At 33.1% G+C, this 27,749-nt stretch overlaps 1 protein-coding gene across 8 annotated transcripts in view; it reads right to left on the bottom strand.

The window, feature by feature from the left end:
- Positions 1–27,749, bottom strand: part of LOC142353189 (uncharacterized) — a 137,166-nt gene that overhangs the window by 50,832 nt on the left and 58,585 nt on the right. For 5 of the 8 annotated variants that reach the window (XM_075405406.1, XM_075405413.1, XM_075405410.1 and 2 more), the window contains exons 2-3: positions 2,310–2,914; positions 767–1,014 (exon numbers count right to left, since the gene is read on the bottom strand). In XM_075405406.1, coding sequence (XP_075261521.1) covers positions 767–1,014; positions 2,310–2,914 — 853 coding nt within the window. Of the gene's footprint in view, positions 1–766; positions 1,015–2,309; positions 2,915–13,661; positions 13,764–14,301; positions 14,326–25,139; positions 25,888–27,749 lie in introns of those variants that run through there. The other 3 variants (XM_075405411.1, XM_075405412.1, XM_075405407.1) reach the window with 3 other exon arrangements.

Raw genomic sequence — 27,749 nt, 5'->3', positions numbered from 1 at the left:
AATCTATGATAAATTTTGCAAATTTGCACAATTGTATAGCAATGCCGGTGAAAAAAGGCTATAATTGGGAAATTATATGGCTTTTGGTTTTAAAATAGTCTAGTTTGTCCCATAAAATTTAAATAGCCACACGTTGAAGCATCCATGTGGTCATTTGAATGCCAACGCTTTCTTCCTTTAGGTCAATTTCATCTATTTCTCTACGTGAAAAAAAAAGTAAATTTGAACTCTCACCTTTAAAATATTTCCAGTAATTTCAGAAACGCTCACTTATCTCAACTTGATTGGACAGGCTATTTTTTTCAAAATTTCAGAGTTTAATTTAAGAGTGTCATTGAAAGATCAAAGCGCAGTTGGAAAATGCAGATTTTCTTAAAGATTTGAAGAAAATTTGAGGAAAATTGAGGCCTTTTTAAAATCTTACAGCCTAATATAACCCAAAGCAATAATCACAATATAGGGTTTTAGGGCGCAGCCCCGTGAGAAGGGAACGGGGTGTGGGGGCCAACTGAAAACCGCTAAAATGGGCAAAACTATTTGTTGAAAGGGGACTGCAAAATGTGTGATAGTCCCCACGGGCTGCTAAGGCATCACCATGGCCCAGCTCTTTAACACTCAATTGGGGGGGGGGGGGGGGGGGGGGTTATTTACGTATTGGGTTTAAGTATAGTTTACGTATGATGCTTTAGATACTTTTCAAATCTAAATCAGGTTGCGGTTCTTTTTGGTGGGGTTTTTTCCTAAACCGAAAAAAATGGAAAGTAACCTGGGTTGAAGACTTTGCTGTCCAGAATCTTCTTGTCTGGAAACATGATGCCAGTAACATGCAGTACACACACTGGCGTCTCTTCCATGATCACAACTGTAATTGGAACCAAACTTTCTGATAGTTTTTCCCATTCTGGCGCCAACTTGGATGGGTCTGAGGAGTTGAGACTGGTCGGGGCGGCCTGTTGCTGTTGTTCGGACATTAGTTGCTTCTCAGGGCCGATTCGGAACACCTCGGCAAGGATTCTAAACAAGCAGTGGTTGTGGATCCATTGGGTTTAAGACCCCCCCCCCCCCCACCCGCAAACTAAATAGAAGGTGTGCTTTTGGGCGGTGCAAAAATAGCACGCGCACGAAGTTTGGAATGAGAGGGAGTGGGGGGGGGGGGGTGGTTTCAGCCGAATGGAACCCAATTTTTTAAGTTTCTATAAAAGAGTGCTTTATTTTTTGAGGTCTCCCACATTTTTATGCCTGATTACCCAATTTGTCTGCGTGATTACCCTTTCACTTTTTGTGATATCCTGGCATCAGTTGGTCTATTGAAAAATGGATTTTTGGTTGAAAATGGATCTGGTTAAAAATTGCAAAATCTGACAGTAACTGGATTGCAATTTCCACAAAAAGAAACAGGTTGATCACAATTATTTTTTATAAAAAGTGCTTATACTACAAAACAAATCTTTTAAAACATTATAGACTACCGTTGGACAATTGCTAGTCATCAAGGGATGATTGACTTTGATTGCCCTTTAAACCATACATCAGCTTCGATAAACAATACACTTAGAGAACCCAGGGTACGATTTCATCGGTCACTAAAACTTCAAGGCAGAGAGCTTAGTTTGAAAGGTTATAAACTTAGACTTGAGTGAAAATCTAATGTTTTTGTCCTAAAGTTAGTGTCCTATAGGACACAAAGCTTAGTACAAAAAATAATTAGACTTTCACTTCTTTAGGTAGAAGTTCAATCTTTCAAACTAAGAATTCTAACATCTGACATTTGAATCAAACCGGTATAAATAATCGGTTGCTTCGCTATCGGAGACGGAGACGTTTAGTTTATTTTAACTCCTGTATATTTTTAACAAGAAAAGTTTTCTTTAACTAATCTGCAAAAATGTACTCTTAACTTCAATTTCAAATGAAATTCAACACTTTCGTACTCTTTGGTTCTCTAAATACGTTAAAACAGAATCTTAGTCCCCCGGGCGACAAAGATTTCGTTCTGACATATACGTACAGCCTACTAAAGCTGCTCATAGACTTAATGCCCTAGTACTTTAGCTGTTTACCACATTATTGAGGACAAACGTCAACTTAAATTGCTCAAGAGAGCGAGAAATGTTCTAGCTAAAAATTCAAAATGGTCAAGCATAAATTTTGCAGAAAAACAAGAAGATAATTGCTTCAAACTTCATTTCAGAGCAATTCAAAAAATTTCTGCACCAGAACAAAAAAAAAACGGGGGCTGATATCAAAAACGACCAACTACTCAAGACACCCCCCCCCCCCTCCACGCCTCATAGTTAAAGTGAACTAACTTGAGAAGCTCCTTGTTGTTATTGTTAGCTGCCGCGTTAGCCACCGCCATCCTGTACGCAGACACAGACCGTCTAGGGGTCACTCGGGTTCGAGAGGGCACAGTAGTTGAAACCGCAGGGGTCACCAGTTGATAATTATGGTGATAACTACCACCTCCGGTCACGTGACTATTACCACTATTACCCACGAAGTCGGTTAACTGACTCGGGTTGGGACTTGGCTGACCTGCTGCAACCTGATTGGCTGACGACGCCGAATGTTTGGCGTAGCTGCTCTGTGATTGGTAGCGACTACTGTGCTGTTGCGTAACAGTTGTGTCATGAGGTGAAAGCGGGAATCCGATTGGTTGATTAGCGGGAGTCGGTGATGGTGAGTTGCTGATTGCTGAGAGACTAAGCGAAGATGCAGGGTTCGATTGGTAAACCCGCCTATGATTCAAATAATATTCCTGGGGCGAGGAAAAGTTGAACAACTGGTGGGTGGGTAAATTTTGCTGTTGATGAGGGGGGTAATTAAGGAAATTAGCTGCATTTGTCGCACTTCTTTGTAGAGAATGATCACTTTTCGAAGCTGTGGAATCTGATATTGGTCGTATGTTGTAACTCTAAACAAAAACGTGCATCTTGTAAATAAATTTAATCAAAACTCGTTAATTTAACCAGTTTCATCTATAAAATCGGCAACGTATAATAATCTAATTCAAAGCAGCGAACCGAATAAAGTAAAAAATGTTTTGGTTTAAAAATTCAGATAGTCATTTTTTCAAAGAAAGTTTTGCTTTAAACTTCCTATTTGTTCACACCGCGCATCAAAAGTTATCAAATAACTTTGATCAAAGTAAATTGCCTCTAATAGCCAATTAATGAGGCGATTAAACAAAATTCACAACTAGTTTCTCCCACTACTAATGTTGGGTTGTATTCGTCCCAGATTAATAACTAGATAATTTGCTAAGTTAGTACATTAATCTGTACTAATTATAGGAAAAGTCCCACAAACACAGTGTAGGTGCTTTTTAAGTTTTAGATTAAAAGTTGCCGATGTTTCTGGGATTACGAAATCGGTTCAAAAATAGTTTTGATCCAAATTACAATCAAGTGAGAATAAATTAGTACGTGAGGCTGTATGCGAAAGATAAAAGTTGAGAAAAATGTCGAGCGTGTAATTTACAAACCAAGTACCAGTTGTCTTTAAGGGATAAAATTTTGCCCAAACGACGCTCTTCCCGGAATAAACAAACAACTGAACAAACCCGCCGAGGATTAGATCACGTCTCACAGCTTGCCCGAACCCTGGGGCAACTTTAGACCCAACACCAACAGCTGTTATACTACCGGATTTACAAATAAAATTTATACTTACAATCAAGTTAAAACCCAAATTTTTGTAATCATTTATAACTAGTTAAACTTACTGGTTAGTAGTTCTCTCTTGATAGCCATAATGTTTTCGGGGCTTTAGAAATTATTGCAAGGGTCTTTCTTAGTTTTTAGGGCTTTCGAAATTATCTTAAATAGTGGAAACAGTAAAAAGCAGAGTTGTTAGGTGGGGTAACACAAGCAACGCATAGAAAGATATGAAGGTTGAAAAGACAACAAAACCATAGAAACGATTTGTTTATAAGTTTATCTCCCCCGATTGTTTATCTAAGCACTGGAAAAGAGGGAAATGCAAAATGAGTGGGGGAACTTTAACTAGAAAATTTCGGAGAAACAAAAAATTAGCCCGAGGCCTTTCTCTGCGTAACACAAGCAAGAACAACCAAGAGAACACGGTAATAAAAACATCTATTCTCTAACACGCATAACCCTTAAGAGCTTAAAATTATAAAAGTAAGCAACTAACTAGCTAACAGACCCTGCAGTAGCTAGAAAAGGGGAGCAAAAGGGGTTAAAAGACACAGGGTTCCTTTTTAAAATGGGTTGGCTAGTCACCGTGACTGTGTCTTTCTTTATGTGTCACAACTTATTATTAAATTAACAGACTGAAATTTAAGCCTCGCCTCAATTCACTTACTCTGTAAAGATCAGTCATTTATAAAGAAAGACTGCGACTGATCTTAAGCCATGCAAATTAAAAGAGGTTTAAAGACATTGTAGCTTTTTTTGATAACAACTGCTTATTAATCTATGTATCAGAAAAACCTACAGCACTCATCAAGCGGGTAGGGGGTTGCCCGGCGAGGCGTGGGCACACCTTTTCACCTTGAAAAGTTCAAAATTCATGGTCCATTTATTTAACTTTGCGCACGTTTGGAAATTTTGCCTGTGACAACAAGTCTTTTGACGCAAAACTTTTTGCCTTCAAGCGCGCAAAAGCTGCACAAAAAGGGTACACTGATCATTAGGAGATTAACGAACCTTAAAATCTAAATATCTGTCAAGGAGATCAAATCTTGAATCAGCTTTCAATAAGGGTATGTTGCGTCGCATAATGCGATAAAAGGCACTATAAAATTCAGTTTGTTTTTTTTCTGCAAAAAGAAATTGTATATAATTATGTTTTTTATCATATATAAGGTAACTAATATCATACATTGACAAAATTTGCGATGTTCAAATCACATCAAAACGAGTTATAAAATTCCTCAAAAGATCAAAATCTTTAAAATATTTTCATACTTTTGATAGATTTCCTGATTAACGAAACTTTGTTCATGACCATTGAATTAATGCCAAAACGAACACCGCAAAATGATTGCAAAACTATAGATTCTGGGCTCAATTTGCTTTGATCATTGAGCCAGGTCGTTAGCAAATAAAAGCAAAAACCATAAGAATCCGAGTTACTTGAGATAACAAAATTACTATTTATCATAATTACTTCCTAAGCTGATGCCAAATCCTTTGGAAAGTAGCGATGGCTATAGCTGTGATCAAAGTTTTTCAGAAATATGGAGCGTGAGGTATAATCAAGGCAAAACAATAAAGTATCCTTTGTCACAGGGGGTTTATTTCCCATCTAAAATGAAGTTGTTTTTTTTCCGTGGGTTTTTTTCCGCAACAGATTCTACTGAGTTTTACAAACTATGCTTGGATCTAAAAATGTAAAAACTCTTATTTGTTTGGCCAATAAATTGTATTCATGTATAGAATTGTTGAAAAGATCCAATAATTTAACAAAGGATTAGAGAAAAATCTAATTCATTTACAGAAACACGGCTTTCCTTAGCCAAAACTCATTGAAACGATAGCAGCAGTAGACAGAGAAGAAAATGGAAACGTTCACAAATTAAACTTCAGGGCAACATTAGCGCGCAAATAAAACAAAAAACACTAACAAAAAACTCAAGGATGTTCAGACAGCTTCAATTGAACGTCGCATCCGAAAATAGTGGGAAAATAGAGATCTTTTGATTGCCGGCTATTTAGTTCTTGAAATGAAATTGGGTTAAAGAGATGCAAACAATTTCACTATCAAAATCTGTGTTAATGAATAGGTTTTGACTGGAATTTGTTAATAATATATACAAGAGGAATTAAAATTGATCAACCTAAATCAAAATTGAAACATAACCGACCAAAGTCAAACGAAATTCTCTCAAACGACAAGAGGGTGGATGTAAGTTAAAAACCGATTCCGCAAAGGAGAATATCTAAGGGGCGTCAACAGCTTTTATAGGAGCTAATGTTACATTACAAGATTTAAATAGTCATTGTGAAATCAATTTGGGTACAATTTCCACTAAACTTTTTGCAATAAACTGCCGCCAATTGAGTAAAGCGGCTTTAAACTCTAAACTAGAGCAATTTAATACTGAAAAACTAAGATGTCAAGCGCAAAAAACAGAAGTTGTCAGACAAAAAAACCATAGGACGAAGAATAACATGAAAAGACAAGCAGGACTAAAGTAATTGCTATCAAATTTGCCAGATAACAATTAAATATATTAAGAAATCGAAATACCATCTTAAAGTACTCTTTTCTTTATTAAGATTTCTATTAAATAAAAGTGCTAAGTATACTTTGATGAAAAAAAAATTAAGAGCGCTAAAAATTATTGTCCAATTAAATTTTGTCGCGCTCAAAATGCTCTAAAGCCAAAAAGAATACACCAAGGAAACCAAAAATCTCTTTTTAACAGTTCAGATTTTTGCTCTTAAAAAAATTGTTGTTGACTCTCCCTGACCACCCACCGTTTAACGTAACCAACATTCTGCAGTTATTCGTAAAACCCAGTTGACAAAACTAAAATAATCAATACTCCCGTGTTTTCTGAGGTCGGTCTGAAATTCTCGATAAGTTAAACAGTACCACTAGTTTCATTTCGTCTACTTTTTAATAAAAATTTAACTAGGTGATCGGTTGAGAACGACAAACCGAAGTCCCGCATAGATTGCCAACTGAACACAGTCTGTAATGTACCTACAACAACTATAACTCGTTCGTCAAAAATTTGCTACAAAATGTTGTGCAAAAAAGGAGCCAGGAATGTTTGTTTACTTACTGCAATTTGTTTGTATCAACAGAAGAGGGCTGATAAAGTAAGGAAAATGTGTGCCCAAAATTGGGCAAATTGACGTTAATGGTTTTGGTAATGAATTAACAGCGCACTCGAGGGACTGAATTAGAGCCGGTTGATGGAAATGTTTGAGAAGTACAAACAGCAAATGCATTTCATTTTCCAACCTGTCAGTTCAAAAAATGCCCACGATTGGGCTAATGGATCAAAAAAGTTGCATTGATTAGTGGAAATTTCAACTAGACCAATACATAACCTTGAAGTGTTGATTATCTGTGTACACGTATTTAATGAGAGAGGATCAAAGCATTAATTAGACAATAATTCATTTATTCGAATGTAAATGTGACCTTGAAATCTCGGCTACATTGAAATTTAATTTAAATATTAATGACTATATATGGTTAAAAAGCACGTGATCAACTATGGATTTTAAAACTATGTACCTTACGTCAATATTTTTCGCATTTCATACTCTCTCAAAATCGTGAATGGATTCTCTTAAATAATGAAAAACAGCTTTTGCGGGAGATTTTTCACAAAAAGTAAAGAGCTTAATTCTCTCGTATTTTATTATCATTAGAAATAATCACGGCTTCAAAAAACATATTGCTCACGGAAGCTTCATTATCTAGGAATAAAAAATTAACATCACCAAAAAAGGGCTATACAGGAATATTTCCAAAAAAAGGTACACGAAAAGATAAACCAATTCTACAAATCGAAGGGAAGCTGCACAAAACTTCAGCTATAATCAAAATTTTGTTTTCAGAGTACGTCACAAAAAAGAAACTACATTTAACGAAAACAATGATTTTTTTTGGCAAACACAATTTTTCTAAAATTTGCCTCTCCTTTTAGTGAAAAAAATAAAAACTGAGACATAATGGCCAAACATTTTAATTTCTGTGGAATCTCAGCGTTTTCAATTAAATATGACTTTATTTATTTGATGAAAAAATGACGTTAAGAGCGTGTTTTACATACCAAAATTTCATGCCTCGATATTAACGACAAATGCTCCCTCAATTAAAACCACCAAAGAACTCTTCCAACATTTTTCATTGAGATAAATAATATCAGCAACCGTTACTGTATTAACTGCAAGTTATTTTCATAGTTTTTGGTGTTTTTGGAAAATCCTTTGTTAAAATTTTGAAAACACTGAAAAGCAAGAACCGAATTTCACAAATAGCCCTGGAGTGAAACAACCTCCGTATTCACAAAAACAGTTTAAAAACTGTTTGATTCTATATACAAAACGCTAGACGAAATTAGTATAATATACGTTTTCTTTGTTTTTGCTTTACTTAACTCTATTATACAAAGTTTTAAAAAACAAAACTGCAAACTACAAAGAAGTAACAGCATTTTTTACATAAATCAAACAACAAATTAAATGAAAAAATAAATAAACGGAGAAAGGCTACCAAAAAAACTTTTCAACAGAAACTAAATAAATTGAAGATATCAAGTTTCTTTTGAAAGTGTTTAGACCTGATCTCAAATTATTTTTGTTAAAATAATTGCAAGAACATAACATATTTATACAAAATTTGCATCACAAAATCTTTAAAAAAAAACAAAATTTATCGTACTTTTATTCAGCAACCAAAAAATTATTCTTGCCTAGAGCAAACATAATTATAGCTATGATGACTATCTTTTTAGAACTACGAAAAAAAGGTGTCAGGACAATTTACCAAATTCCATTTTACCCAATGCCATTTTACGTAGTTTACTTTATTGTTAAAATTATCAGAACGACTATTTAGCCGACTATATAATTAGATGCCCATGGGACTTAATATGAAACTATCACATCCGAACAGGGGTTTATATTGTCCATATAAACGTTTTAAAACATCTTTGTAACTTAACGAAAAGATCAAAGAGCATTGGGTAAGTTGGTATTGGGTAAATTGGCATTGGGTAAATGACAGGTTGGGTATAATTTTTGAGAAAAAATGTCATGTGGCCAGAAAAAGACTATGTTAACAACTAATGCCTTCCTGACCACGTTTTCTAATTATTTTTCAGTTCACTTCATCCATTTTAGGGAATACTGCAAACCAAGATGAAATCAAAGCTTGAAATATTATTTTCTGAGAACACGAATTAGAAATAAATAAATTGACAACAAATATTTTATCCTGTTTTCAAAAATTTACTTTACGCTTCTTCATTTTGGTATATTTTGGTTTTATTAGTGCATGGATAGCTCTGATGCGGCTTACAATATAATTCGTTATGATACGAATTGCAAATTATGCATAAATATATATTTTTAATTTAACATGGCCTTCAATCTTTTTAATTAAGACCATTCAGTTCATTATCCGTTTTAACGACAATGCTAGCAACAGTGTCGAACAAAATACTCAAAACCAAAAAATCCAATAGGACAAATATACCAAAAATTTTACACAATTAATAAAATCACCAGAAAAACTTTATGCACATTAAACCGTAGCGAAAACTTTTTTACGGTAATTGTCACTGGAATTGCTCAGCAACCTTGAAACTTAAATTAAACTATGACAACCGAGCGTGAGACCATTTTAACCGAGTTATTATGATACATAATGTCAATATTACTAACAGCTAGTTTTTAATCGCAATCATAGAGCGAAAAGATGGCATGGAATCAATTGGGCATTTTGGCATTGGGTAAAATGTCACGTAATCCTTAGAAAAGCATCGGTCCCGATGTTTATCCTTGCTTGTAGAATATGAAAATCAGCTATATATCAGTCAAGGATTTTAAGTTATGATCACGACATTAAAAAACTGATTTTTTAACAAAAAAAAATTCTGCCTTGAGAGTCGAACCAATTTTGTTGTGCTAAAAACGATTTATTTTCGGCTCAAATAAGAAAGAATACCATATTTTAGAATATAAAGAAATTCATATGAATTGTTTGTCTCATTAAAGTGTTTGAAGATAAAATAACTGATTCAAAAACAATCGCCTGTTTTGACTCTCCGTAGGTGTTCATCCCTCAATTAGCAGACACTATTTGATTGTTAATGCTTTCCTATAAATAAAAATGCACATTTAATTTTTCTGGCCGTGCACAAAGTTAGTTTCACTTTTTGACATAGTGAAAAAGAACAATTTGTACAATTTTTATGATAATAAATTTGTATAATTTTAATATCAATGCCGGAATTTGAAGTGCCACTGCACATTACAGAGCCAGCGCATATGAAGAAAATTAAAATACATACCAAAATATAAACATTCCTAAAATCAGACAATAATGACAACCTTATCTGGTAAAAACAGACATAAAATTTGTTAAAACAAAGATTACAGGTAGTCTTTTTTTTCAAAATGAACGCAGGTAAACCCGATACACCCGTAAACTGAAATACGCAGACAAGGGCAATTAAATGTAACGAAAAAGGCATTACATACCATAAGGGCGAAAGGAATAATGACGAAGACGCGGCGAGAGGTCTAGTAATAAGAGTAGATCGGATTACCAAAACTAATTAGGTCCAACTGGGAAGCACAGAAGGACATTCGGAGTGATAGATATGATGGGAAAGATAGATGGATAAATGATGGATAGATAGATTATCAACTCTACCTCTACGCTGAAGGAGAGGAGAGGAGAGAGAGAGAGAGAGAGAGAGAGAGAGAGAGAGAGAAAGAGAGAGAGAGAAAGAGAGAGAGAGAGGGAGAGAGAGAGAGAGAGAGAGAAAGAGAGAGAGAGGGAGAGAGAGAGAGAGAGAGAGAGAGAGAGAGAAAGAGAAAGAGTGAGAGAGAAACAGAAGAACGAGAGAGGACAAATCAAGGGCGGAAAAAGATGTCTGCAAAAATTGTAGTCTACTTCAGAACACAAAAAACAGGGGCAATGTTCTTGCGTGTAAGTGAACAAGGTGCAAAAACACTTGACATTGAGCACTTTTAATTGTGCCCCTATTTGCACAAGTAGCAATTAGACACAAAAATATGCAAAGTTATAACAATTACTTTTTAGTTTTAGCGATTAAGTGATTATTATTCACTAAGATAGCAGTAATAAAGAGGAAGCTAAATTTAAAATCAAGAAAATGGCGCTTACAGGGCAAAAACTTTACTGTGGTGATCTTGATAGTGGATAAAATACAGCCACTAAAATTGTTCAAAAAAGCGTTTTTTTTCTGAAGTTATTCAGACCCTGTAGCACGTTGAAGGCAAAAAAATATATTGGCAATCTCTGAGCCAGGAAACAAACTTTTCAATAAACCCGTCCTTTCAAATCAGTTTCAAAGAAAAAGTTTTTTCACGAAATGTCATTAAACTTTTCATTTAGTAGAATAATTTATGCAAGGTCCAAAACCAAATATTAATCAATCAATTAATTAATTATATTATTAATGAATTAAGACCTTAACGAATTGTACATATATATAATTCTTGCAAAAGTGTGATAACAATTTACTAGGAACAGGGGCACTTCAGAAAAAACAAAAATGGGCAATTTCAAAACGGATTCTGCAATAATTTAAACAAAAGTGTTAATTCATGACCTAAGTTATCAAAATAATGGTACAACAAGCAAAATTGTTTTGCTGCAAATTATAAAAATATTTGGATTGCCAACATCATCCAAAGGCCAATTTTGTAAAAACCAGAGAAAAAAGCATTTTCGATGGCTTCAGAGGCTGTACAAGGAAAAAATTTTAAAAAGTAACAATCTGCTATGATATAAAGTCACCATCATATTTGAAAACCATCATCAGTGAGCAAATTTTAAAAAGCAAAAACGCAAAGATTTATCATTTTTTAATCAAAAGCGTTGTTTTGCTGAAAACAAATTAAGAAATATTTGGAGTGCCAACATTCATCCAAAGGTCAATTTCGTAAAAACCAGAGAAAAAAACGATTTTCGACGGCTTCAGAGGCCGTACGAGGAAAAAATTTAATAAAGTAACAATTTGCTATGGCATAACGTTACCATCATATTTCAAAACCAACCTCAGTGAGCAAATTTCAAAAAGCACAAATGCAAAGATTTATCATTTTTTATCAAAAGCGTTGTTTTGCTGAAAACAAATTAAAAAATATTTGGAGTGCCAACATTCATCCAAAGGTCAATTTCGTAAAAACCAGAAAAAAAAACATTTTCGACGGCTTCGGAGGTTTTATGAGGAAAAAGTTAATAAAAAGTAACACTTTGCTATGGCATAAAGTCACCATGATATTTGAAAACCAACCTCAGTGAGCAAATTTCAAAAACAACAAATGCAAAGATTTATCATTTTTATCAAAAGCGTTGTTTTTCTGAAAACAAATTAAAAATATTTGGAGTGCCAACATTCATCCAAAGGTCAATTTCACAAAAAACCAGAGAAAAACCATTTTCGACGGTTTCGGAAGTTGTATGAGGACAAAATCAATAAAAAGTAACACTTTGCTATGGCATCAAGTCACCATATTATTTGAAAATCAAGCTCAGTGATCAAAGTTCAAAAAGCACAAACGCAAAGATTTATCATTTTTATCAAAAGCGTTGTTTTGCTGAAAACAATTTAAAAAAATATTTGGAGTGCCAACATTCATCCAAAGGTAAATTTCAAAAAAAAAACAGAGAAAAAACCTTTTTCGACGGCTTCGGAGGTTGTATGAGGACAAAATTAAAAAAAAGTAGCAGTTTGCTATGGCATAAAGTCATCGTCATAATTGAAAATCAAGCTCAGTGAGCACAATTCAAAAAGCACAAACGCAAAGATTTATCATTCTTATCAAAAACGGACAAAAGCCCTAATATTTTGTTTCCCGAAAAGTCGTTGTTGCCCCTTTTTAAAAGTAAGCCCTTCTTAATTCTTCATATGCTATATGCAAGAAGTGATTACAATAAAAAATTCGATATTATGAGCATTCAAAATTCCAACTTTCTAACTGGTTTTAAAGAGGGCAAATAGAAACAAACTAATACTTCAATTTTTGCAGCACTTATCAACAATTAGATGTAATAAACAACTGTAAAGAGAAGGATCAGATAAGCCAAAAAATATTTTAAGAGTAGCTCTTTTTTTGTAGCTCAAGGTGTCATAATTACTTTGGCGCGCCAACTTTTATTTGACACGTCAAAAACACTATAATGAGAAAAACTGATTGATCGACTGACTGTCTTCGCGTTATGTGAATATTACTGTAGTTGTCTGATGCAGTACAGATACCGAGCTCTTTTTAGTAATAATTTTAACCTGAAATAAGATTTCAATTCAGATTTCAAGATTTCAAATTCCAAGTTCCGAATCTACTCATGATATAGTAATTTTAACATTTTATGTCAATAATAAATATCCCATTTCTATCACAAGGATTATATCTACAATTGGTAATGGTGGAAGATGATGTAACCAAATGTTCTAATTTTCTTTCAAACCAGTATAATGAAATTTCACTTTGCTTCAAAGATTGTAGTTTTAAATGTCTAAAAGAGGCAAACAAATCCTTATGGCTGGGATTTTTAAAAAATAATTTACGCATCGCTGAAATGCGATAGACAAGGATATGATAAAGACATGAAAATGTCAAAGCTGTCTTTTTAAAACTTGCTGTCGTTTATTAATCTAGTTTGGTTAGAAAAATTGATTTTCTTAGCTGCAAATATAAAAACTAAACATAAAAAACTCTGCATTCAAGTCACTGATAGGGGCTTTGATCATTTTCAATTCTCAATCAAACGTAATTGTTTAAGTTTTCAGTATCAAAAGTATACCAGAAAGGCTTTCAGATACTAAAAACTTTGAAACCCTAAGAATTTGCTGTTTCTTTAGTCTTCCTGATAAACTGTCAAAAAATGTGGTTAGAAGACATTTTTCTGAAGCGGAAGTAACCCCGACCAAAAATCAAACACTTATCAGACGTTTTTATTAAAATTACACCAACCTTCTGCAAATCAATAATAAATTGACAAATAAAAATTGCTTTTAAGACGAGCTTTTCAGTTTCAGAAATTGGTATCTTAGCGCTCATCCCTTCAAAGGAAAACTAAAACAGACAGAGGGAAAATCAGCCATTAATATCTATGAAGGCTTTCTGAACTCACAGACAAAAAGGATCAAAAACATCGTTTATGTTTACAATGAATCCTACCTGATCTTAATCTGGATAAAATGGATGATTATTACGTTTCCATTGATTATTAAACGCTTAACCACAAACCATCAGGTAAGATAAATAATTTATAATGCGATATACAAAACAAAACGCTAGTCTGCGCGGATATATTTTACCACTTTGATGTATTATGAAAAATTCGAATGCCGCCCGTGCATTTGAAAGATGGCAGTTATAGCTGGCGCCAGAAAGATGAACACGAGGACGCTAAAATTTACGAATAAATTGACTTTGGGAGTCACAAAAGCGTGATTAAGCACCCATTTTCAGAGACATTTATACCCCCTGAAATATGGTAATTTGCCCAGGTTTAATCCACCTGCGAAATTTCGGAATAGGATCACAAAAAATGAAATCCCTCTTTTTCAGATGAAAATATTAATTAGATGAGAGACACTTATAAACTAACCATTTTCACGGCTAAGTTAGCCCAAAATAGTGGGTAAACTCAATATAAAGGCACTAAAACTTTGATTGCCGATCGAAAATCGACAGAAATAGAATTGCAAATTGCGGAAGCTAAGCCCATTAATTGGGTTGAAAGTCGATATTTTTTGAAAACTAATTGACTCAAATTAACAATCAATGCATGCTATATAAAATTTGAACATGCTGTATAATGAGTTTCATATACTTGTATACTTGGTTTGATAGAAGTTTCGGCGCCATAAACTTCCTTTTGCGCTTTATTATTTAATCAGACCAAATTGACGAATTAGGCGTCCAAAAGAACTTCAATATAGGTCATTATGCAGAACACAAATATACTTTAAACCAGTTTTCATTCATAATAAAGTTGCAAATATTTATAATACAACCTCAGAATCAAAGACTAACCTTATAATAATTGATGATCACGCACTTTGCACGGGTTATTTCTTAATCACTAAAGATTTATAAATAAGTTAGCTCTTAATAAGGCTCAAATTTTAAAGACATACATCTTAAATGTCTAACGAAGATCTAATCTTGATCTAAGATCTTTATAACTTTAAAGACTAGAGGGGCCACTATTAAAATGTCATGTATATGACAAATATAGTAACAATAAGGAGGATTCCAGGCTGATAAATAAAATTCAACGGAAAAGCAATTTGTCGAGCCCAAAAAAACACTCAAGATATAAAATTGAGCGGCAAAATGACTTTGCATCTAATTTTGACCAAATAATTTTCTACAGAGGTCAAGGTGAATTTTGAGAAATTAGAAAAAAATAACATAAATTGCAAAGATATGTTAAACAAGAATCTTTACAACATTTTTCAACGGCATGCGTAGACTTTCTAAGATTTACTGTCGTATATAAAACACGAATCTCTAACTTAAGACTCTTAGATATATTTTTTTAATGATTTACGCCTCAATATAAAATTTATGGAGATAATGAAACATAATGCTATGAAAATATTAAATACGGAGGATCTAAAATAATGTAAATGGCATTTTATAGGTGCTCAATGATCACTTATTTTTTAATGGTTGACCGGTGGAGCAAACTATCGCACTTTTAATCTTGAGTGTTATGATGCAAGTTAATTAGCGAACTCAATCAAGCACAAAACGATGTTAAATTCTTAGAGTAATAAAAACTAGATTGAAGGGTGATGAACATTCGCAGCTGAAATAAAACGTTTTTTCACTAAGCTTGAAAATTCAATTTTTTCAAGATTGAGAGAATAAAAACAAGGATTTTACAGTATAAATAAAGAGATTTATAGGAGAGATCTGATTAATTTATCAAGATGGGAATTTGGATCAGAGTAAAAAGAAAAGGCTCCAAACCACAAAATGTTTTATTATTCTGAACAATAACAAGAACTTGACTAATTGCAACACACAGCATCTGAAGGCAAGAAAAATCCTTTTAAGCACGAGTCTGTTTGTGAAAGTCCAGCAAAAACGGAACACAGACAAAAACGGGATACTTTTCTGGAAAGATTAAAAAAACCCCACTGGTTAAAAGCCGAGTTTAGCTTAAGTGCTACCCAAAATACCTGAAATTCCACAAAAACAACTGCCCGACAAAAAACAACAAGCAAAAACTCAACCAAAATAGAAATACCAAATTTCATTAGCTCATAGTAGCTGTTTATACAAAAAAAGTAACCAGAGAAAAGTGTCCTGTCCAACTACTATAACATAGACCAACAGCAGAGAAGCCTGATTGCCTACACTATAACACCAACCAGTTTTCTTCTGTCATATTTAGGTAGAAGTTTTATTCCTGAAGACAACTTCTTGATTCAAGTTAACGTTGAACAACTAAAACTTCCTCATTAACTGGGTCAATCTTCAAATATTAACCCAAAGCATCGTTACATAAGTGTAACATCTTACATTAGATCAAAATAGTAAAAAAATGTTTACATATACATGCTCATAATAGGCCAAAAACCAAAGAAAAACAAAGCGGCGCAAAAGATCTCTGCTATTGGAAACCGTGATAATAACTCCTCAAACCGAGTTCTAGTACAAAAATGCAAATTCAGATATAAACTCAACGGTTGCTAGGGTTTCCATTAAAAAACAGTGAAAGCAAAAACTGGAAATTTATTTTAAAATATCTAAACCTAGCAAAAATTAAATTATCTAACCTGGTAAAAAAAACTGCGGAAACGAGACAAGACTGCTCAAGCTGATTAAATTGAAAATCTCGATCGCGGACAAACACGGTATGCTATTATAGAAAAGATGGCTCGTGCGAGTCTATGCAGAGCACAGTAAGTTCCAACATAACTCTCAAGCTTGCAAAAAACCAATAATTAATTTCTGTCCGAGAAACCGTTAGGAGTATCCGAAAGCAACTTAATTGCATGGGAGAAAATTACTTGCACTGTTTCAATCAAAAAATATGCCGTCTTATTTCGGCAGATATAAATGAAAATTACTTCGCACACTGTAGAAAAATTAGTGTCGTACAATTTGAAAGACACAAACACAGACAAACCATACAAATACACGCACCACACACACACGCAAAGTAAATCACACAAATACAAACCCCAGCAAAAAAAACATTAAATTTTTTTCTTTTTGGCAACTTATCTTTACCCATGGTTCGCATCGTTAATTTATGTCTGCTTTGTTTTATCTGGAAAACTAGGTGTGCACTTTTCGAGGCAATTGTATCGATAACTGTACCATTTTCTTTTGAATTTTTTTTTCAAAATTATTGTCATTTTTGGTATTTCATGAGTTTAATGGGCCAATTTGTTTATTTTCAAAATGTTGCAGATGTGTTACCAGCTAGCTTTATTAAACACAATTTTGGTTTTGAAATTATTTAGCAATTGAGCAAAATGACTAGAGATCTAAAGTGTCAGATAGAGCTACAGAAAAGTTCCCAAATCTGATTGCAGTAAGTTGAGAATCTCAATCGCGGGCTCAATCGTGACTGGATATAATAAACCATTAAGGTTTGAATTGCGACTAAACAAACTATACGTTTCAATCAACAATGCACCTCAATTTGCTGCTCAAATGTGAAACTGATATTTAAAAACCTTGATCGAATTTAAAAACCTTGATCGAATCTTGAATCAACGTTTCTCATTAAAAGATTGAAAAGACCAAAAATAAAAATGTAAAAAAATATAAAAAATAACAAAATCAAAAATCAAAAATATAAATTCTACACAGGTTGGAAAGACTGGAAGTTTTTTTTTAAAAAAATACAAACTTAAATTCAACAGAAACATTAAGTTAAGTGACAGTCACGCTTTTTATCATAGCATACGTAAGAATAGTGACATAAAATTCGAAAAGGTCGAAGAACTTACACTGAATGGAGCCGTGCTTCAAAGTCATAAAGCGTAAATGATATATTTGATGCTGCTAAATTCTGTTCAAACGAATCAAAAATATCCACGCCGTGGTCACCATGCTAAGCCATTTATGACAGGGAAAGACACGGATTAAATCAAAAAATAATGTACGAGTTATACTTGATAAGAGATTGTTGAATGGTATTTTACAAGGGGGAAAAGGCAGGTCTTTTCCTCGCATAGCTGCACGCGACAGGTAGTAAATGTGAATAATTTATGATTAAAAACAATGATTAGAAGCGCCTTTTTGGCTACTTTTATTGATGATGTTCATGTTTGTCAAAACAGACTGAGCAGACTGGCATTACTTCCAACAAAGGGGAAAATTATGCTCAAGCGATACTTAGTAGGAAAAAATAAACAAGATAAACAGACTACAAGCAACATACTTACAAGCAGAAAATCAACAAACTCAAATCTTTATTCCTAAGGATAAAAAGCTCAAGGCAGAAAAACTAGAGGAAAAAAAAAACTAAAATGTTTTAAAATTTTGGGAGCAAGTATTTGTTTGTTCACATATGTGTTAATAATTTGTTCACAGGGGGACCAAAAAGACGGCTAATCAGAAAAGGTCATAGAATTAGAACAACAAAAAACAGGGTGGTAACGATGACTAATACTTTGTGCCTTTTGTTACCTCATTTGAGAATACAAAAAGGCAAATTCCTCGACGGCGAAATAAGAAAGCATAACATTAGATAGTATATGAATGAGAAAATGAAAAAGAGATGAGAAAATAAAAAAACAAAGGTGAAGAAATATCAATTAGGAGCACATATGCTGATAGAAAATTTCACAGTGACCCAAGGCTACAATAGTTAAGTAAAATCAACAGTAGGCGCTCTAATAATAGTAAAAAGATTAAAAATAGTTTTTCCTTCTAAACAAAAATAACAGGATAGAAGGGAGGGCGTTAGGGGGGGGGGGGAGGTTGGGAAAAGGAAAGATGAGGCTTTGCTCACTTGAGATTTACAAAGAAGGAATCCGTGACAATCTCAGCTAAGGAAATGAGAGTACCATTAATTACTAATTATTTTTCCCCCAAATAGGGAAGAGAATTAGAGAGGTTGTTTTTCCTGTGACAGTTCCCTTTTAAAACGAAAACTAAATGACCCAGAAAAAATTGTAAGCATGTTTCGTTTGGGCTAATTCCTTGTAGCTGAAAACAGCGTTCAGTTGACCACAGAAAAAGCCTGAAACATCAGACTTGAAATTTTATTTAAAAATGGTTGACCTTTTTCGATTTGTTTCTGACAGAGCACCCAATGACTGGTTACAAAAACTGAAAGCAACAACTTGAAAGTTTGGTCGAATGGTGTGATTATGTGATGTCAAAGTCAATATTTGGCGGGTCTTTTTTAAACAATTTGTTGCAGCAACGGTAGCAAAGGCAGTGTCACTATATTATAATAAAATATCAATATAATGATATAATTTGCTGAGAAGAAAAACTTTTCTAGAACGTGCTGAAAACCTTTCCTTACATTAGGTTCCCGGGTTGATCCCATAATTCAAAAAGTTACAAAAATACAACTTCATATTATGGCGTCTATCAAAAGCTCAAAAGCTGTAGTCATAAAAAATTCATTGAATGAAAGTTTTATAAAAACATTTTTTTTTCAAGTAATACGAAAAAGTGCAAAAACAAAACACAAAAAAACCTATTTTCAATATTAGAGTAGAAAAAAACCGAAGAAGTCAAAAAATTCAACTCTATATTTTGTTCTAGATTTGTTCATACTATTTTGGTACTGTATCGCAATCATGATGAAACACCACTCTTCAGTTAAATTTTGGTCAGATTTCTTTTTTCTTCTTAACAAAAAAATTCGATTTTTTTGTTCCATGACCATTCTTTTCTTGTGCCCTTACAGCGACATTCTCACATGTGTTGTATATTAAAAGCTTCTTTCTTCGTTTTTGTGATGTACTATAATTCCTAGCGTATCCCGGATTTTGGTATTGATTTTAGCTAAATCATGTATTGGAAAAGGAGCCTCCATTTTTGCTTAATCTACCAGAAAAACATTCAAACTATTCTCCTTCTCTTCTAGGAAAAAAATTGCAATTGCGAAAAAGTTGTTTATTTAAATACAAGTCAAAATTTTTAGATCATAGAGATTCTTCTACCAATCAAAATCACATGACAAAAAAATATTGCTTGTGGAAAATAGATTGTTCTTCTCGTTTTAAGGTCATTCTACCTTTACAACTTCAAAGGTTTCAAGCTTATAGAAAGCCAAAATGTTTGATATTGGAAAATTTTTTCGCTTTAAAATTTGAGAGTCACAAAAGAAAAACAGTGCCGCTGTATATTCATCAATTGTTACTTTCAACCTCTCCCAATGAATTAAAACGCTAAATTGACAATGCTTGCGTTTAAAACCCCTTTAAAAATAGACAAAAAATTTGACACTCTCAAATATTAATTTGCGGGTAAGATGTAAAGCTCAACTTGTAAATTTTTGAATAAATTGTCGTAATACGCCAGTAGGCTTAAGATATGCGATGCTCAGAATTCGGCCAAGCAGAAAGTTATAATATGTATGGCAATCAAAAAGGGAATACAATGTAAGCTTCAATTAAAAACAAAAAAAATTATTAAATATTTTGTCGTTATTGGTTGGTCAAACTAAATTTTGTTTTCAATTGTTGACATCAGGCAAAAAAGTGCATCCGTTAACAGCAGAAGACAGCTTGTTACTGAAAGCAAAGCTTGTTGAAAACGCTTGTTAAAAACGTAAAGTATTTTATGAACAATAATTAGAACAACTAGATAAATTTCAACTAGATTTCCGATGAGAGGCAGAAAGATTTTAAAACAACACTCGTTTCAGTTCAAATGACCACTGGACAAATAATCGAAAACAAGCACGAGTTACAGCTTTCAAAACATCAAAATACATAAATTAATGGCGAGGATACCATTGCGTAAAAAGATCTTTAAAACAAATTCAAATGATTCATAACTGATCAATTCAGATTTTACCCGTTTTTCCACAGAAATCAAGGAGAACGGAATAAGTGAAAATAATTGTGGAAAAACTTTTGAATTGACCTCGGTTTCTAAAAGATCAAAATGAAAGCAATTTATTCATGAGAAAAACAAATCGCAGCGAAAAAAAAACAAAAAAATCAGATCGTCAGACAACAGTAGCTTGAAAAATAACTGAAGAACAACATACTGAAGAACAGCATGATAGGAAAATGCTGGAAACTTAGTACTACAGTAATTAAAACAGTAATTAGAATAGCACAGATGACGCTCATGTTTGCTGCTACAAATTACATTGTAATTATTATACTTAAATTAAAAAAAAATATGGAATCCACGCCAATGCCATACAGGCAATTTTTAATTATTTTAAGCTATAATTAGATTTTTCATTATGAGTTTAAATTTGTACGCGTGTTGAGAAGTGAACATACCAAACAGTTATCCCACAATTACTGATTATGTCAAAGAACATAAGATTAAATTGAATAAATTTGCAAGATAAACTGAAGTAATAAAATTATGCTGAAATTTTACTAATAGTGGGAGGCGCAATTTTGTGCGCAGACTTAAGAGGATAATTTCAGAGAGTACAGAGCAGGTCCAATATCAATTAAGGAAGATATAGTTAAAATTTCACCAGGTATTTTTAATACCATATTTTCCACCTTAATCCAATGATGAATCACCGTAATATCAACATACAAATATACTAACTAATATAGTAAGGTAGTAATAGTACATTTACAACAGCGTTACAAAATGACAAAAAGGTTTGCAATGTAAATATACAAAAGGGGGAACAAAATAGTGTCTAAAAATTGATTAAAAGCGGAAGACTTGTAAAATATATCCATTACAAATGTATTGTACTTTAATGTACTTGTGATAAAAAAGAAGATGGGAGAAATATTAAAGCGGGGGACAAATATAAAGGGGGAGTAAGGGGGGACCCCGCTGCTTAAATAACTTAGCGGCTATTACATGTTAGTATGGTGCAACAATATAGCCCATTAATCGATAGGACGAAGACAAAAGAATCAAACATTTTTGCAAAAACAAGAGATATAAGTCAATTGTATTTTAACCTAATTTTTTCTTTGTATTTGACATGATCAAAACAACTACTTTCTATAGTTAGAACTTTAGCTCAGCTTGTTCTCATGGCTCAAAATCAGCTATGAGTATTCAAAAATTTGAGAACAAAATTCTTTGAGAAAAATTAAGATTTTTGATGATAATTTCTTGATTACAAAAATTACTTAGGTCTTGAAATTTAAGAGCGATTTTGAGATCACGGAAAATTTTAAGATCCCACCTGATTTGAATCGGATAACGCTTCATTAATTTTTTCTAAAAATATTAAATAAGACTAGTCGCATAAAATGTTTACCGAAACTTTTTAAAGTTATTGAATTTTCAAACACAATTGATTAAAATTTTCAGATAAAAATAACACTTGAACAGTGGAAATTCGGGTTATTCAGCTCTAAAATTAGTTTTTGATGACATTCGGCTAATACAAACACTGAGCACAGCAGTAGAGGTTACGTGACCACATATTGAGAGTGTATGAACTCATCTATCTATTCAGTGGTAGGAAAAAGAACGGACAAAAACAAGGAAGGCGGAGCAAGAAAACACTTCAATAGCATACATGGACGATCTGGATACAGTCGGTCATGAAGGAGTCATATTACAAACGTACGAGTTATTACTCATGACTGAAAGCTTATAGAATTTGTGGACACAAAATTATCCAACCCCCGTTCATAGTTGTTGAGTTTTACCGATTCTACTTTAACCATTTAAGTGTGTTCGCCAGTCCCGCATCCTATAAGGCTACAAAACTACTAAAATTGAAAAAGCGCACAGTAGTTTGTTTACAATTTTTTGAAAGCAAAACATTAAGTGAAAAGTCAAGAGAACGAAATCTCCTTTTTCTTATATAAAACAGACAAGAAATTTATGCGGCTCATCGACAGAAAATGTACTATTTAGACGGTTGTCAGGACAATTCACCCAATGCCAAAATACCCAATGCCATTATACCCAATGCCATTAACCCAATGTACTTTGATATTTTCGTTCAATAATCCGACAACACATTAGCAGTCGCTAATACCCGCCTGTATGTTTTATTGTAATTCCGATACAAATTACACCTACCAAAACTTCAGAATTTATCGCAAACGTAAGTATGGCAAAGATTAATTTCAAAGTCATCAAAATTCTAGGTCACATCAAAAATATGTCTGGGAGTTAGGAAATTTGTACAAAGACTTTGGCTGAGAAAAACAATCACGCCTATTTCCTATAGGATAGCACGAGGTGACAGTTTATTAAAGAAATATTCCTTTCAAATACTGAAATCTGAAAATTGTCAGAAAAAAACAACAATGATTGCCTAATCCATTGTAGGCAATAATTTAATAGCAAATTTTTGTAACAAAGCCAGTAGTGATTTTATAATCAATATTAGATAAAAAACAAGACTTGGGAGTTCCAATCACGGAAACTTTTGTTCAAAAAATCCTAAAACAATGCATTAGTTTTTGTCGACCATTAATTCGAACATCACAAGCCTTGTAAACTCAACTCAGATGAAAACAGGAATCGCAGAGCAAACTGAAAAGAATGTTAACGAACGCCGAGTCTCATAAAGTACCAAATCAAGTCCTCGAAAATTTAGGAAATATTTTTTAGCGAATTAAAGAGTCTCGAAATTGACGATATATAACTTTTGCTAATATTTAACACAAGCCAACAAACTTTTTGATAATTGCCAAGAATAAAAAGAATCAAAAATCAATAAATATCAAGCCACGCATAATGACCTTAAGATTTGACCATTTTACAACTCAAAGGAGACATCAGCCGCCTGTAGTGCAACTAAAACTTACATACATTCACGTACATCTAATCTAACGTACATTAAAGACAAAAAATTTGATTTCCGGACTACGGCTCAATTTTCTCTTGTCAAATAGTCCAGGCTAAGGCTGACTTGAAAAATTCTTTGAGAAGTAATTTCAGTTTTGTCCTTATCTAGACAAATTGCATATAGGTTATGAGTAATTGAAAAATTTCCTAGCAAAAATTTCTACTAGAAATTTCCCAATGGATTTATTATAATTTAGAACAAAATTGACTTTCAAAATCTCAATCGACAGGGTTTAAAACTAAACTAAATTCCTCCATAAATTGTTTTTGAGAAAGGAACTGAGTAGAGTAAAAATTGTGAATGAGCAATTCTCGCCTAAATAATATACCCTTGTTGAAATGATTGCACTGTCTTTTTTGTTTTGAAATTGATTGGACTAAAATGAAGCACAAGCGTGTTTCATAAATTTGAAGATTACACTGCCTAAAGTATATCCAAAGACAACCGAATGTGTTAATACCACTAGAACACTAGAACGTTAAAAAATATTTGAAACAGCATGAAATTAGGGGCTGAAGTTCATCATTCAACGGAGCGCATCAAACAAATGATTGATACTATTGCTCTTAAAAAATTATTTTTGAAAAAAAAAAATTCAAATTTTTAACAACTTATAGCTGGAGAAGTGATTTAATTCAATTACAAGTGAAATAAGTAGTTCGATTTTATTCTTAGAACACGCCAAGTAGGATAGTACCGGGTGACAATTTATGAAACCCCATGTTCTCAAAATTTGACAGTTTTGACAAGAAATTACCAGAAACAGCTTGCCAATTGTAGGCATGAAACTAACAAAATTTTGAATTAGGGCCAATTAATATATCTAAAGCGATAATATACGAAAAGCATGACATGGAATTCGGACAAAAAAATGTTAATAAATTAAAAACAACGCTAGTCCAAAATTTAGTTTCGAGAACTGCGGAAGAAAAAATTTGTCAAAGGGCGACCATTGCACTGCTTTCCACTCCCATATAACAGGTAGCACCCAAAAATAATCAATTTGATTCTAACTAATTTAAACTAATGTTGTGCGTGTTAATGATAAAATGTCTTCTTAAAAATCGACTCCCATTCAGTAATAAATTTGGTACCTGCAAATAATTGGGTTCGCTAAAAGGTATTAGAATATTAAAAAATAAAGGAAAAAAGCTACACTGAAATTAACTGCTAAATTCAATCAAATGAAACAATACTTTAATTCCAATTCCTGAGCGCTGCAAAACCAAACATAAAAAACGTATGAAATAACAAAAATAGTTCTCTTAAGGGACATTTAATTTTGACCGAATGGCCAAATTATTAATAACTACTAACTAATTAAGTGTTTTTATTTTGAGCAAGCTCAACTGTTTAAATCAGTATTTCGAATTAATGTTTCAAACCTGCCAAAAGGGACTTGAATAAATTATAGAGAACAATTCAATAATAGTGAAAAAATATCGTTAACATCAAAGTTAGAAATTAGAAGAATATGATCATACCATCCAGGAAATGAGAAGTCATTTTCACTCTTCATCCTGGGCACAATTAAATTCAAGGAAATAAAAATTAACTTAAAATAATTCAAGCTAATAAAGACAAAATAAAAATAGCTCGTCTTGCAAAACGAGGTCAGTTTAAACAATCGGAGGCACAATATCATAATTTAGTGCAGAGGAAAATTAGAATTTTGGGCTAAACGCTGGGAATAATTAGGCACATAATGGAATGCTAGGCTCAAAAAATGAAGAACAAATTGAAGTTCAGACTTTTGTTTACTTTTTATGAAACATTTCATTATGACGACAACAAAAAATGAATGCTAACTAGCTAAGCCGAAATCGGGTGAAAATAGATAGCTGTAAATTGTGGAATTTAAATAAAAGAAGTATTTTCCATAAAAATCACAAATAACTACCTAATAGAGCGTTCTATAAACAAAAGAAATACCTGAGAAGGATTTGAACTTATTCACGTGGGACTTTGTGATCGCAGGTTGACATTTATAAACGAGCAATTAGTGGCTATTAACTTTTTAAGAGGGAAAAATTCCCAGTTTAGCGCATCGTAGTGAACTAATTCTAGGACGCGTCAAAAATGGATGCGTAGAAAAAGCTCGTTGTGTCGACGTAATTAGTTTTTTTTCTGAACGAAGAATCAATATTCCTTTTCTTAAAACGTAAATATCGTGAACTGAAATAATTTTTCAGCACTTTTTAACAGAGCAATTTTAGTTTTTACTTCTTACTATACGTTTAAATCATAATTTATAGTTGTTACGAACTTTGTCAAATTTTGGGCTCTCTTATAACCAATATAACCAATAAGAACCCCCCCCCCCCCCCTCCATAGCCTCCCCCAAATTTTCGGTAAAAAGCAAGCTTTAAGTTGAAAAATATGTACTCAAAATTTCCAACTCAGTCAAAGTTCGATCAGCTTAAACACAAACCATGTGAGTTAGTTTCGCTATGGTTATACAGGTATCAAAATACAACAGTGTACAAAAAGGAAAGATTAAAGTACTTAACAGGGAGTTTAAAATATTGGAAAACAAATAAATTTACGACACGCTATAGATATAAGTAACAGTATCGAAAGCGTATAGTTTATGAAATTCAAGTTTACCTCAAATGGCCCACGAAAGGCTGTAAATTTAGGGGAAAACCTGTTTTTGGTTACCCAGAGTTATAAATCTTGGATCTGTAAAGGCTCCACAGACACGGACACAGATTGAAAGACCAACACACCATTAACGCCACATTGTAACAGCAGTTTTATAACTACTACTTCAAGGAGCCGCATATACAAATGAATCATCAATTTTGCTTAAAAAAATACAACCCACCCAATTTTGCTTAGACACCACTAACTTATTGAACGTATTTTTTTTGTCTTGAAAATTTTGCATTTATCATACTGCAAGAGATCTGCTTCCAATTAAAAAAATGGCGGTTTTCCTGGAAAAATTGATAACAGTAAATCGATATATCATTAGTACAGGTAAAAGTCATTTGTTAAAGCAAAAAAAGTGAACTGACAAGTTTTTGATTCTTTAAATTCACATATAGTGCTCTTAAATCTGCCAGTTTATTTAACAAAAAACACTTCTCAAAAACAAGGAATTTAGTTCTTCAACTATAAAAGTTTCTGAATTGATACGACTGAGAGACAAAAAAAGGAAACAAACTGATATACATTGGACCCAGATCAGAAGGAACTGAATTTTCGTTAGCGAAAGTCAAAGTTACAGCGTGACTCAGTGAAAAATTAAACAATTTACCGTCGAGTATCCCTCAAATGGACTTAAAATCTAGCAACAAATTTCCGAGAGCTAAAATTTGTGACAAAATTGTTGATACGGATTAGTAAGTCTCGCATTAAAACGGCACGCTGCAAAGTAAGTTACGCAGAAAAGTGTTTCTTAAAAAAATTCTCAGAGATTCGAGAAGATTGAATAACAAATTCGAACAAAATAATAAAAGATAGCAAAGTTATCGAGCACACACAAATGACAAAAAAGGGAACTCGGAGCTGTAACACACAAAATTTGCCATAAAATTTTTGAAAAATACTGTGAAGTTTGAACAAAATCATAAAACAAATCAACGCATGCCGTACGCAAAAAGGAAAAAATTGCTTTAAATAACACAACGTACCTCAGAGTCGGTTTCTCATTCTTTACCGAAAATTGAAAGCAAAAACTCATTCCTCATCTGCTTAGGATCTCTCTGACATGAACACCACTAACCATTTAGAAAAACATTCAGAGCACAAAGAGTATTTTTTAAAACAAAAGAGCATTGCGGGGAACCCCCAAAATTCACTTCTGTGTTTGCTCATGGTCTTCCACGATTCAAAAAATTCTTATGGTCTTGGATACGCTTTCAAATTTTCAGAGACAAAAAATTTTTTCCAAATTCTCTCAAAAAAGTTTTTCTTGTGATTGTGTGTTCTTAACTTTTTTTTCACGGAGATTTAAGGCTCTCCCGAAAAACAGACTATAAACTGTTCATGCTCTCTGTCTGATCTCTGTTTGATAAAGAAAAGTCTGTAGCCATATATAGGACACCATAAAACATTTCTTCCTCACTCAAGTTTAAAATGTATTTCCG

The sequence above is a fragment of the Convolutriloba macropyga genome, chromosome 14, assembly GCF_964194025.1.
Source record: "Convolutriloba macropyga chromosome 14, txConMacr16.3, whole genome shotgun sequence".
Classification (NCBI taxonomy): domain Eukaryota; kingdom Metazoa; phylum Xenacoelomorpha; order Acoela; family Convolutidae; genus Convolutriloba; species Convolutriloba macropyga.
The sequence above is the reverse complement of the archived record's forward strand: the minus strand, read 5'-3'. Positions and strand labels throughout refer to the sequence as shown.